The 13,432-nt window shown below is 53.9% G+C and overlaps 1 protein-coding gene across 4 annotated transcripts; it reads left to right on the plus strand.

Annotated features, from left to right (window-relative positions):
- Positions 1-3,118: 3,118 nt before the first annotated feature.
- On the plus strand, positions 3,119-13,412 carry ZYX (zyxin). 4 transcript variants are annotated; one of them, XM_053608834.1, is made up of 11 exons: positions 3,119-3,134; positions 4,514-4,595; positions 4,730-4,949; positions 5,401-5,597; positions 5,787-5,879; positions 6,001-6,528; positions 10,497-10,617; positions 10,757-10,926; positions 11,022-11,200; positions 12,214-12,334; positions 12,900-13,412. In XM_053608834.1, the coding sequence occupies exons 3-11, from the start codon at positions 4,742-4,744 to the stop codon at positions 13,002-13,004; spliced, it is 1,722 nt and encodes a 573-aa protein (XP_053464809.1). In that variant the 5' UTR covers positions 3,119-3,134; positions 4,514-4,595; positions 4,730-4,741; the 3' UTR covers positions 13,005-13,412. The 4 variants fall into 4 exon arrangements, with proteins under 4 accessions (XP_053464809.1, XP_053464806.1, XP_053464807.1 ...); XM_053608831.1 differs by lacking the exon at positions 3,119-3,134 and having other exon boundaries at positions 3,264-4,595; positions 4,727-4,949; XM_053608832.1 differs by lacking the exon at positions 3,119-3,134 and having other exon boundaries at positions 3,265-4,595.
- Positions 13,413-13,432: the final 20 nt, after the last annotated feature.

The raw sequence follows: 13,432 nt of genomic DNA on the forward strand, positions 1-13,432 counted from the left end.
ATGGGGACAATGCCCTAAAGAAATTAGCAGTTTACAAATAGATAACACAGTTCAAGAAGGAATGAGATAATGTCGTAGATGAAGTCTGTGGCAGCAGACCATCCATATCAATTTGTGAGGAAAAAACTTGTCTTGTTTGTGCCCTAAATGAAGAGGACTGATGGTTGATGTCACAAACAACAACCAACGTTATAGGCAACTCAGTTGGTTCAGTTTACACAATTCTGACTGAAAAATTAAAGTTGAGCAAATTTTCTACGAGATGGGTGCCAAAACCATTGTGCACAGATTGACAAAAGCAGAGCTTTTGAAGGAATTTTTTTAAAAAGTGCAATCAAGGTCCTGAGGCATTTCTCTGAAGAACTGTAGCAGGAGATGAAACAGGGCTTTACCATATGATCCTGAGGAGGACACAGTCAAAGCAATGACTACCAAGAGGTGGGTCACTCACACCAAAAGTGAACTGGTCCAGAACACAGGTCATGGCCACGTTTTTTTTTTTTTTTCCTTTCTTTTTTTTTTTTGGTTGCTCAAGGCAGTTTGCTTGTTAACTTTCTGGTCTGCCAAAGAATGAAAACATCTGCTTATTAGGAGATTGTTTTGAGGAAGTTAGCCAAAGCTTTAGCAGAAAAACACCTGGGAAAGCTTAACCAGAGGCCATCCCACCATGACAAGGCACCTGCTTATTCCTCTCATCATGAAAGGGCAGTTTTGTGAGAATTTTGAGGGGAAATAATTAGGCATCCACTTTACAGTCCTGATTTAGCTCCTTCTGACTTTTTTGTTTCCTAATCTTAATTTTTGAGGCAGATTTTCACTCTGTGTCCTGAGTAGAGAACTGTGGCATCATGGTTCACAGCAATCTCAAACTCTTGGCCTCAAGTCTCCTGAGTAGCTGGGACTACAGTAGGGGGTCCTGACACAAAGACTGGCTAGTTTTTCTATTTTTAGTAGAGCCCGGTCTCTCTCTTGCTCAGGCTGGCCTCAAACTCCTAAGCTCAGGCGATCCATCGGACTCAGCCTTCCTGAGTACTAGGATTATAGGCATGAGCCACTGTGCCTGGCCTTGCTTCCTAATCTTAATAAAATATATGAGGTGCCCATTTTTCTTCATTTAATAATGTAGAAAAGGCTGTGTTGACATGGTTAAATTTTCAGAACCCTCCGTTCAGCAAGGGGGTAATCAATTTATAGTATTCAGCATTGTGTCTAAAAAGTCATCCTAAGCCTTATTTCAGTGTGTGTGTTATTACAGTTGTGATTGTCATGCTGATGCTGCTGTTTTATGGTACTTACCATGGTGTCCGGCACGTGGACAACCCTCTGTCCATCAGCAGCTGGCATATGGAAAGAAACTCCTGACAGCATTCTTCTTTTCATTTTGAAGTTTATTTATTTCTGTTATAATTGCTTTTTCTTCTGTTACTGCTTCTAACTTGGTACTTCATGTTGTGTAGCTTTGAGGAAACATTTCTGGTACCTAGTAGATATAAATCCTTGGAGGTGTGTAGCAAAGGTTAGTGCTCAATTTTATATTTTGTTTCCTTTACCTGGTCCCAAACTTTTGGACATGCTTTAGGCAAAGGCATCTACTTATTTGCTACACTTTACACATACTACCTCAGGATACCAAATAGGATTGCTTACTTAGGAAAAATACCAGAGGATCATCAGGGCTGCTCCTTTTCGTTGTCTGCATTTTAATAGCAGTGACTCTCAGCTTTGCTTGAGACAGTGTGGCACAGTCATTCTGTGCTTCTGAAATACTCTGTGTGTTTCTGCTTGCATTTAGGATGGCTGCCTTGAAATTCATAGCTTGAATGTTTTGCATCCTGAACACTTAGTTGTCAGTAAACTAAGCCTATGTGTTCTTCTATTCCTGATTTATAAATAGGTTCAGCTGCCTAACAATTACATGTACTGTATTTTGCACACGCACATTCCTTTTTTTTTTTTTTTTTTTCTTTTAGACAGAGTCTCCCTCTGTTGCCCGTGCCATGGTGCCAGCCTAGCTCATGGAAACCTCAAGCTCCTGGGTTCAAGTGATCCTCCTGCCTCTCAGCCTCCCAAATAGCTGGGACTACAGATGCCCACCACAACACTCATCTAATTTCTCTATTTTTAGTAGAGATAGGGTCTGGCTTTTGCTCAGGCTGGTCTTGAACTCTTATGCTCAAGGGATCCTCCCTCATTAGCCTTCTAGAGTGCTAGGATTACAGGAGTGAGCCACTGCACCTGGCCCCACATGCACATTCCTTAAGGAGACAGAGGGCTTTTTTTTTTTTTTTTTTTGCAGTTTTTGTCCAGGGCCGGGTTCGAACCCACCATCTCCGGTATATGGGTCTGGTGCCCTACTTCTTCAGGCACAGTCACCGCCTGGGAGAGGGCTTTTATTCCTATGAAGTTATCTGGAAACCATCTTCTTGACTTTTTTTCCCCCCAGTGAGTGTATTTTGAAGTGTTGGTGAAGAGACATTTGGTCTGTAAAGACTAAGATACAGCAGCCTCCAACATGCACAGGCAATCCAGTATCAAATTTCTAATAGATCTTCACAGGGACCTCCCCAGGATGGGCTTGCAACTTCTATGACATACATGGCCACACATGCTGCAGCTGTGAGAAATATTGGTGACAAAGACAAGACACCAGACAAAAAGAAGATGGGCGAGATCTGAGAAGATGATGGAGACTTGCCTTTTGTATACTTAAGGACTAGAAAGGTTGGAGGAAGGAGAGGGAAATGCGAACACCAAGGCCTGTGAGACACTTGCCTAGCAGGTCTTATAAGGGAAAATGCCTTATTGCACTTTAATAGGGTCAGAATTTCCATTCTGGGCAGAACAGGGACTTTAATAATACTGAGTATTACATATAGTATAGCTCTTTCAGCTATGGCATTTCATTTATTTCTCCTTATAATGCAATAAGCCGGTAGATTAAATCACATCACTCTTTTACAGATGGAGAATATGGAACAGGGGGAGGAGAGACTTGCCAGTTTGGGCACCACGTGGGGGGTGCGCTCCGACCTAACTCTGCTCTCTCACCTTCCAGCATTGTCTCCCCTGACCTCGGGGTGCAGGGAAAGAACTCTGACACAAATTCAGTCCAGACAGACCCGGAGCTACATCAAGTGACGGGGTGGGGGAGTGGCTGGGGCACCATTTTCGGCTCTCAGTCTCCGTTGTTTCGTCATAAATTTAATGGATTCGTTTGGACGATCTTTAAGCATGGCCCAGATACTTGTAGACAGTCAGTACAGTGCAACGGATTTGGATGCGCAAGGACAGGAAACGGGGGAGAAGGGCATGGACAAGGCTGTAACGGCTGACGCGAGGAGAGACAAGGAAGCGCCTCCGGGTAGATATTGGACTAGAAGGCGACAAGCCGTGACTCAATAGTTTGCAGGCAGTGAGTGTAGAAGAATTCGGGCCGCGATTGGGTAAGTTTCCCAGTGCAATTAAAAAAGCAGAAGAACCCAGATCTGGTTTCCTTTGCGTGGCCTGGGGCAGAGGCGCGGGCCGAAGAATCCGGTCTGACCAGTGGGGGGCTCCACTGCGCGCAGTTTCCGAATCCCCAAGAACCCGGCGGTAGCCCTGCGGCTCCTGGATAGGGTGGGTCGCCCTGGGCGCTCAATAGCTGCTTTAGACGTGTTGTCGGCGTCCGGGTGGGTCCTCCGGGCTCCAAGTCCTCTGGCCGCTCTCGCCTCGGCCCCGCCCTCCACCTCCTTTCCCGGTCTCGCTGGCCCCGACTGTCCCTAGCAGCTGATCCGCCCGCTGGGGCGCGGGTGATGCGAATTCCTAGAAGCCTTCGGAGGCTGCCGGGCGTTGGAAGTTAGCATCCCCTCAAAACGCCAGAGGGTTGTGCTCACACACGCCCTCCCACCCCCGCCCCTGTTACAGAGAGTCAGGGCCGGGTGCAGGGATAGACAATGCCTCCGCTCAACACCCGCGTCCTCCCTGGAAGCCAAATCCATCAGTCCTTCCAGCCCAGCCTGACCCTCAGGGGATCTGGGGCGCGGGGCTGGCAGCTGGCTGGGGAGGCGGTGGCGGGAGGGACTCAGGTAAAGAGAGGCCCAGAGCGGGAGGGGCTGGGGCGCCGCAGGGATGCAGCCGGGGCTGTTCTAGTACCTTCAGGGCACCCGCCCGACCTAAGCTGCCTGAGCCGGGAGCTGGGACTGTGAGTCAGATCTCCGGCACCCGCCAGTCGAACCGGGAGGGGGGAAGGTCAGGAAATGACATCAGAGGCCTGTGCTTGGGGGAGCGGTGGTCTGTGCCCCGCCAGAGCGGCGGGGGCGACGGTGAGGAGGAGCGGCCGGGGCTGGAGGACCTGGCGGAGCTTCTGGCCCGGGGCTGGACTAGGGCCCCTTCCTGGGGGAGTTTCCTGCTTGGTCCGCCCAGCCCTGCTCTCCCCGCCCCCTCTCCGGGCCGCTCCTTGTATGGTCTCGCGCCTCTCTCTCCCCGCCCTCTCCCTCCCTCTCTCTTCCGCGCGTCCCTCCCCGCCTCACTGGAGGCTGCTTCGGACCCGGACGCAGAGTCCTCGGACCAGGCGCCAAGGCGGCACCCGAGACCCGGCGCGCACGCTCCCACCCGCGGTGAGGCGCCGGGAGCACACGAGGACTAGGCGCGGGGCGTCGGGTGGGGCGAGGGTCTCCGGGGGGAGCTCGGATCGCTGGGGGATCCTTTGCCCGGTCCGGCGCCGCGTAACCTGGAGACCCACCCCCAGCAGCCCGGCTGGGCCATGGCGGCTCCCCGCCCGTCTCCTGCGATCTCCATCTCCGTCTCGGCTCCGGCTTTTTATGCCCCGCAGAAGAAGTTCGGCCCTGTGGTGGCCCCAAAGCCCAAAGTGAATCCTTTCCGGCCTGGGGACAGCGAGCCTTTCCCGGCAGCAGGGGCCCAGCGCGCGCAGATGGGCCGGGTAGGCGAGGTCCCCCCACCGCCCCCAGAAGGTATGCAGCTGGGCTTGGGGGCCGGACCCCGGCGGAGGCCGGTGTCGGGGCACTGGTTTCGGGAATTTGGGGTGTCTGGAACGGTTGTTGCGGAGGGGGCTGGGCACAGCCACTCTGTCCCGAGCAGATGTTCTTACCTCATCGTGGAGCTCATGGCTGGGAGCCAGGGCTCCTGGGACAGTTCCAAGTCCTTCGCCTGGGGGTGGGAGGCGGGAATGTGGGCCTCGAATCTTCCCCTCTGGGTCCGTTTTCCGAAGTGTAACGGGAGCTGCGCCGCCCTAGCTGTGCCCCTGGTTATTCCTGAGCCGGCGCCCCTCCTTTCCTTCCCCACCCGCTTCAAGACCCCCCGAGAGAGTTCTTGGGCTAGGACTTAGAGCTGTAGACTGAGGGGAACTTGAAGGAGGAGAGGAGGGACCTTGTCGATGGTCCTCTCTCTCCTTCCTGCATCCAGACTTTCCCTTACCGCCCCCTCCACTCGTTGGGGATGGCGACGACGAGGGTGCTCTGGGAGGTGCCTTCCCACCCCCGCCTCCCCCGATCGAAGAACCGTTTCCCCCTGTGCCTCTGGAGGAGGAGATCTTCCCTTCCCCGCCACCTCCACTGGAGGAGGAGGGAGGGTCCGAGCCCCCCATATCGCTCCCACAGCAGGTATGGAGCCCTGGGTGAGGCAGGTGTACCGGGACACACTCGAGGAGAGGAGAGGAGAAGAGAGGAGAGGAGAGAGGGACCTTTCTCCTTCCCTCTCCTTCGACTCTGCCTTGTTGGGGGGAGGGGAGGGGGTGGTTAGAGGGAAGGGATGGAAGGCCTGGATGGGTGCTCTGACCTCTGACCCTGTAGCCTAGGGAGAAGGTGAGCAGTATTGACCTGGAGATCGACTCTCTGTCCTCACTGCTGGATGACATGACCAAGAATGATCCCTTCAAAGCCCGGGTAAGGGATGGGGAGTATGCAAAGTAGTCAAGCAGGGCCCAGGGCTGGAGAGGCTGGGGATGGAACTGTGGAGGGCTGTCCTCCTGACTGCACTTCTGTCCCATCCCCTGCCCCATTGTAGGTATCATCTGGATATGTCCCCCCACCAGTGGCCACTCCATTCATTTCCAAGTCCAGTACAAAGCCTGCAGCTGGGGGCACAGCACCCCTGCCTCCTTGGAAGGCCCCTTCCAGCTCCCAGGCTGTGCCCCAGGCTCCAGCTCAGCATCAGAGCCAGCAGTTCCATGTTCAGTCCCAGCCTCAGGCCAAGCCTCAGGCCCAGTCCCAGCCCCAGGCCCAGCCCCAGCCCCAGCCTGTGCCTTTGGCTAACACCCAGCTCAAAGGACCCCCAACCCCATCTCCAGCTCCAGCTCCTAAGTTTTCTCCAGTAACTCACAAGTTTACTCCTGTGGTGTCCAAGTTCAGCCCTGGAGCCCCAGGTGGACCCGGTTCACAGTCAAATCAAAAACTGGGGCCCCCCGAAGCTCCCTCTTCTACTGGCACAGGCTCCCCTCAACCTCCCATCTTCACCTCTGCTCAGCAGAGGGAGAAGCCCCGAGTACAGGAGAAGCAGCACCCAGTGCCCCCGCCGACTCAGAACCAAAATCAGGTAAGGGGCTGCAGTGGGACTAGGCTGAGACCAGGACCTGGGGCTGGTTGAGTCTGGAGGCAGAGAATAAGTGAGGAAGGTGACCCTGGAGAGTAGGGTTGGGCAGGTTAGACTGGTGGGACAATGGTAGGTGAATGCTCTTCTGGAGAAGGGGCCCAGCTGGGTGGGACCTGACTGGGTGTAGGCAGAGCAGCACAGGCTATGAACTAGGAAGATTCAGTAACTTTGTGCCTCTGCCCCAGAATGTTAAAGGGAAGGGATGAGAGCAAAAGTCCAACCTAGGTTTTTACCATTCTTGGGTCTTGAGTTAATCTCCCTGCTCTTCTGAGCACTTTCACTGCCTAAGGGCCCATGTGGAGATAAGAGTCTCAGCCCCAGTAAACACTGGCTGAGCCAGCATCAGCTGAGTGCCAGGCTCTGTGCTCTGTGCTCTAGAGGCTGGGACACAGGAGAGAGGAGATCTCTTCAAGAGGCCTTTGAGACTCAGTTGAATCTTGGATAGAATTTGTGGCTTGGCATGCGCTAGGTGAACTTAGAGCCTCAGTTTCCCCATCTTGAAAATAACACTATCCACTCATATAATGGTTGTGAAGTGTAGTGAACTAATGGCTAAGCACTGGGTTCTGTATCTAGCACATAAATGCTCAAAATAGAAAAGCTATCATTACAAAGAGCGGTTCTTGCCCTCTAGTTTGGGAGATGAGAACTTTTGATGAGATCAGAGACCCTGATGGTCGTCCAGGAGTTCACTGATAGCCTGGGTGTCTGCGTATACTCAGAGACAGTGTAGGAAGAAATGCCAAGTGCTACTGAGCTTTGCACAATCCTATAAATTACAGGAACTCAGAACAGGGAGTCAAGTTGGGGCCTTGGCAAGTTCAGAAAGCTTTATAGAGCTGGTGTGCCTGGAAGGATGGGCAAAACTTAAGAATCCAGAGAGCAGAGCGAATGTCACTGGGATGGAAATAGCATGAGCGAATCAAGGGCACAGATTCACAAGTGGGGGGGGGGGCGCTTGGAGAAGAGAAAGTGGAAGGTTCCTGTGGGAAAATTCTAGAGCTATACTTAGAGACGTAGGTGGGGGCTGGGGAGAGTAGGAAGTGTAGTGGCACAATCCAGGGTACTCTAGAGTCCAGGGCGTGTGGCAGGTTGAGGGGGTAGGGGCAGGTAAAAGCAGCTGAGGAAGCTGGAAACTTTTGCAAAGTTTTTCCAGCAGAGATGTGTATTGCAGGTAGAGAGGTCAGTGCTGTGTGTGAGTTCACTCCTGGGCAACAGTAATATTAGTTGCAAAGAAAAATAAGACCAGGGCCTCAGAGCTGACACAGAGGAAGAGCCTCCAGGATGCAGCAACTGATAAGTAGTTGGAAGGGGAGGGAAAGAGTGGAAAAAAAGAAGCCAGCGAGGTTTGGAGCCTGGGGGTGTTGGGGAATGACTGTTGCTGACAAAATAGAGAAGTCCAGAAGGGGAAATGCTTGGATGGGAAGAGGAGGGGTCCAGCTGTCATGTTGAGCAATGGTTCCAGGAGGACTTTGTTTCAGCTGGACCTGTCATTCAGTTAGAAATGTGGGGCTGGGTTTCAGAAAAGGCCTGAACTGCAGGCATCTGGCTTGGGAGTAGTATGGGGGGAATCCCGAAACAGAAGCTGGGGATACATGGGAATGGGGGGCCGTGGGGGGGCCAGGAAAGTGTGTGGGAGAGCCAGGCAGGTCCCAGAGACGAGTGTGATGTCAGCTCTTCAGTGTGTGTATGTGTTAAGTGGTGGGTTGGGGGGATGAAGGTGAGGGGCTCAAATAAAGCCAGAGATTGGACTGTCAGGAAATCATAAATGGCTTTGGTGTGGCTAGTCTGTGCCCTGTGGTGGGGACAGAATGCAAGGAGTGGAGGAGAATGGGTGGAGAGAAATAGGGCTTGTGGTATATAGCAGGGAGGAGGAGGACTGTGTGAGTGTGAGAGTGTGTGTGAGAGTTTGTGTGAAAGTGTGTGTATGTGTGAATGGAATGTGTGAGTGGTGTATGTGGTATATGTGTATGTGTAAGTATGTCTGTATGATTGTGTGAATATGAGTGCAATGTGTGTGTATGCTAGAGTGTGTGATTGTGATTGTGTGTGTGAAAGAGAGATAGTGTGTGTATGAGTGTGCGGTGTGGTGTGTGTGATTTTCCGAGTCTGGGGAGCATGCACAGGAGTAAGCAGCCTGGAGGAGGGAGAGCCGGGCATGAGACAAGACTGGCCCTGAGCCCTGGGGAGAGCATGGGGACACCCCCGCCGCCCAGCTCCAGAGGCCTGCAGAGAGCAAGGGGAGGGTCACAGCAGTGTTTGCAGTAGAGAGGAAGGATAGTAAGGAGCTGGCACTGGCTCATGTCAAGGTGCGGTCATGGGCACTGGGAGGAATGAGGGTTTGGGACGCAGATGAGGTTTGGTACAGCTGCTTGGGGAGGGCGCCGCTGCATCCTGAGCTCACTGCAGTGCTCAGTGAACGCCCCACCTACTTTCTGCAGCATGGAGGCAGAAATAGGAAGCGGGCATTGGTCTGACCTCGGGTTGGAGATTGGGCCTGATAGCTGTGGGTGGCAGGAGGGACAGCAGGAGCCTTGCAGGAGTGGTGGCCATGGGCCTAGCTAGGGATTTGGTGGACAAGGCCCAGGGGTGGGCTTGGGGCTGGGGAATAAAAGCCTTTCTGAGTGGATTCTCTTGGTATGTATAAATAGTGAGGAGGACAGGCAGAAGATGGTTGGCCAGGGATTCAGAGGTAAAATCTTAGGTCCAGGGAATCCTGGGGCCGAAAGTGACTGAGGTGAAAGGACATTGAGGAGCCAGAAGTCTGACAGTGGAGACTGAAGCAGTGGCACCGACACTGGCCTGTAGAAGGAACAGCAGCTGGATAGAATGTGCCCATGGGTCAGCGACGCAGGTGAAGATTTCATGCTTCCAAAAATGGACCAGGCATTTGAAGTGGCACCAGAGAGCAAGGGCTGGCTGAGCCCCTTTACTCTGTCCCCAAGATGCTAGGAGGGGAAGACTGGAGGGGGAACAAGGTGTGTTGGTTAGGGGTAGAAGATGGCAGGATCTTAAGGGAAAGTGGCAGCTGGAGGGCAGAGGAGTCTTCTGTGGATCTCTGGATACAGACGGGGTTGTTGGTGGGGTAGAGCTAGCAGGAGGTAGCAGGGAGGCTTGGGAGGTTCCAGGTGTTATGGGAAGGTGAGGGGGCTGCAGACCTGGGTGGACTCTGCAGTCATAGAGGAGAGCCCCCCACATTCCTGTGGGGGTGTCTGCAGGACATTCTGGTGCAGGTCCGATGACCCCTAAGAGTTCTCAAGGTCAACACCCTGGCTCTAACTTCTACCCCCTCTAATCCCCTTCTCCACACTCAGGGTCCCCTATGTGGGAGGGGTGGGCTGGCCAAGGGAGCGGCCTTCAAACTTCCTCTGAGTCCTGCTGGGCAGGGCGATCGGGCTGGGGACCAGGCCCCTGCAGACAGCTCCAGGGGTTTAACCCATGATTCCCACCTGTGTTGTGTCCTCATGCTGACAGGGGCTGCTGGGCAGCACATGGGACGGGTAGGTGTGTGTGCTGCGTGTGTGTGCCCCACTGTGTGCCTCTCTTCTGTGGGGGCCGTGTCTGAGCATGCTTTGTGAAGGTGATGCGTGGCCCTGGCGTGTCCGGTGCTTTAGTGACCTGGGCTGCTGTGTACGTGGCCTTCATCTGCCCAGTTGCTCTGGCCTGTCTGTGACTGCTGGGGGCTGGGGGCTGGGCAAAGCTGGTGGAAATGTCTTACTGAGCGAGATTCAAGCTCAGGTCATCCCTTTCCCCTCATTATTTGTATGGTGCTAGGGTTGGGCAGGGAGGGAGAAGGAGCTTTAAGGGGCAAACCTAAGTGCCTGGGAGCCGAGTTCCTCACTGGAAGAAGGGGGATAACAGGGCCTGGGAGTGTTTATGGAAGGAATGTAAAGACAGTGTTGGGGTTTCAGGTGCGCTCCCCTGGGGCGCCGGGACCCCTGACTCTGAAGGAGGTGGAGGAGCTGGAGCAGCTGACCCAGCAGTTGATGCAGGACATGGACCATCCTCAGAGGCAGAACGTGGCTGTCAGTGGTGAGCCCACTCCCTACTGGGGCAACTCTCCCCTCCTTATACTATGGGGGCCAGGCCTGTTGCACCCTCCACTCTGAGCAGCTGATGTCTCAGAAGCTTCCTTCCTTTTCATTTATTGCTGTCTTCTTTGCCTTCCCAGAATTCTGTGGCCAGTGTCGCCAGCCCTTGGCCCGGGCACAGCCTGCCGTTCGCGCGCTGGGGCAGCTGTTCCACATCACCTGCTTCACCTGCCGACAGTGCTCACAGCAGCTCCAGGGGCAGCAGTTCTACAGCCTGGAAGGGGCACCTTACTGTGAGGGCTGCTACACTGTGAGTGGGGCTGGGTGGGGCTGGGCAGGGGCAGTGGAAGCTGGCTGGGTGGTGCTGGTTCCCCACCAACCAAGCTTGTCTTGCTGCCTCCTCAGGACACCTTGGAGAAGTGCAATACTTGTGGGCAGCCCATCACTGACCGCATGCTGAGAGCCACTGGCAAGGCCTACCACCCGCAGTGCTTCACTTGCGTGGTCTGCGCCTGTGCCCTGGAGGGTACCTCCTTCATTGTGGACCAGGCCAACCGGCCCCACTGCGTCCCTGATTACCACAAGTGAGAACCCACCTACCCACCTTCTGGGCTATTCTCTGGGGTCTGTGCTTGGTCTGGTAGCAAGCTGCCACCTCGGCCCCAGGAGACACCCAAACCTCAGGCTTTCTGTAGATAGCAGAGACCAGCCCTCTTTGGCTGTCCAATGGCCTTAGGCCTGGGTAGCTGGTCCCATTGCTGGCTGGTCCCACCCTAGCCTTTGTCTTCCTATGGTTATTGTGGGTATGTGTCTGGGGTCTAGCAAAGTGTGCTAGAGTGACTTCTTCACACACCCAGGCTGGATTCTAAAAGTTCTTTTGGATATCAGCTGTTTGGAACACTGGTTTCTCCCCAGGGGCAGTGATTACAAGATGGCTATTTGGTGAGACTTGCAGCAAAATCTCATAATGTGGCTAATGGACTGTGGAAACTGTTGAATCTGATCACCACCTGTGACAGGGTTTGGGGTGTGCACTTTCAGGATTCCACGTGGTGTGGGGGGGGCTGGACATCACATCCCATCTGAAGACGGGGGGTCAAAAGTTGGGGATCTCAGGATGGGAGGGGGTGGCTTGGGGCATGCTTTCTGCAGGAGCTGCAGTACGGTTGCGGGAGTAAGCGGTAGAGAACCCTGAGACAGGAAATTCCCCTTGATGAGGGGTGTAATGGTAGCTTAGTTCTTAGGTGTCCTCAAACTGCAGCCTGTGGGCCACATGAGGCAGTGAGATTGTATTTGTTCCCGTTTTGTTTTTTTACTTCAAAATAAGATATGTGCAGTGTGCATAGGAATTTGTTCATAGTTTTTTTTTTTTAAACTATAGTCTGGCCCTCCACCAGTCTGAGGGACAGTGAACTGGCCCCCTATTTAAAAAGTTTGAGGACCCCTGTAAGGTCTTGCTGTTGAGTTTCCTCACCTGTAGGTGTGAGTGATGAAGTTTACCTCATTGTTGTACAACCTTCGTGTCCTTAGCCAGTGCTCTCATGGGACGGTGGAGACCCCCAAGCTGACTCTGTTGGACCCCTTCTACCCCTCCCAGGCAGTATGCCCCGAGGTGCTCTGTCTGTGCCCAGCCCATCATGCCTGAGCCTGGCCGCGATGAGACCGTGAGAGTGGTTGCTCTGGACAAGAACTTCCACATGAAGTGTTACAAATGTGAGGTCAGCTGTCCCTTGGGGCTACTTGGGCTGGCCCTGCTTCTTAACCAGGTGGTGGCCAGTGCAGAAAGAAAACCAGGCTGTGATTTTAAGGGTGGTCATGACCACCCTGCCCAATTGCTTCCTGTCACTTCAGGAAAGGGTCTGTGGGGTTTTCATGAGGTCACTTTAGGTCATGGATAAACCAAGGGCAGTGGGAAGGGCATTATGTTTTATTGCAGCAGGGGATGGGGAATCAGGTTAGAGGGAAAGGCAGAAGGGGGATGGGGAATCAGGTTAGAGGGAAAGGCGGAAGGGGGATGGGGCAGGATAGAAGTCCCAAAGACTTTTTATGGGGTTGTGGTGGGCAGGGGAGTGAACACCTTGGAAGCAGCTCTGCCCACTGCTGGCTGCTTGTCATGTTGCAGGAGAGGCCTGGTGAGACTGGGTTAGGGACAGGGAGGTGGGTGTGGCTGGGAAAACACCAGCTCTGGGCCATGTAGCATCTGGCCTTCCTAATTCCAGATGGAGCCACATGGTGCAGGGGCTTTCTTGGCCAGTGCCTCTCTCATCCTTCCTTCCTTCCCAGGACTGTGGGAAGCCCCTGTCAATTGAAGCTGATGACAATGGCTGTTTCCCCCTGGATGGCCATGTGCTTTGTCGGAAGTGCCACACTGCCAGAGCCCAGACCTGAGTGAGGACCAGCCCCTTTCAGATTGTGGACCACCCCCACTGAGACAAACCACCCCCACCTTCTACCCTTTCATTTCAAAGTTCTCCCCAGAACCCCAAGATGCCTAAGGATGCAGAGTCCCCACCCTGGGGTCTAAAGCCCTGGCTCTAGTCCTTGCCTGCCCTGAAGGGATGGCCCACCATCCTGCAGGTGTCCCACCTGAGGGGACACCAGGTTTAGTGCTGCTGCTTTCACTGCTGCGCCCACGCCCTTGTCCAGCCCTGAGCAGCCTCTGTACTTTGCTTGCTAAGGGCCAGAGACACCCTGACCCACTGGGAGCCTGGGGCAACCAGCCTGGACACGCCCACCTTCCCATGCTGCTGCCAGGTTGTGGCTACAGCTACAAATAAAAATCCTTGTTTTCCAGAATATATAGTATGACTCTTTTT

Source organism: Nycticebus coucang, chromosome 11 (assembly GCF_027406575.1).
Source record: "Nycticebus coucang isolate mNycCou1 chromosome 11, mNycCou1.pri, whole genome shotgun sequence".
NCBI lineage: Eukaryota > Metazoa > Chordata > Mammalia > Primates > Lorisidae > Nycticebus > Nycticebus coucang.

Excerpts from the sequence above, each read along its gene's own strand:
- ZYX (XM_053608831.1), top strand. The coding sequence starts at position 4,236 with ATGACATCAGAGGCCTGTGCTTGGGGGAGCGGTGGTCTGTGCCCCGCC. Across the intron at positions 4,596-4,726 it reads CGCGCACGCTCCCACCCGCG|CAGCCCGGCTGGGCCATGGC; the intron begins GTGAGGCGCCGG and ends ACCCACCCCCAG. Across the intron at positions 11,201-12,213 it reads TGCGTCCCTGATTACCACAA|GCAGTATGCCCCGAGGTGCT; the intron begins GTGAGAACCCAC and ends TACCCCTCCCAG.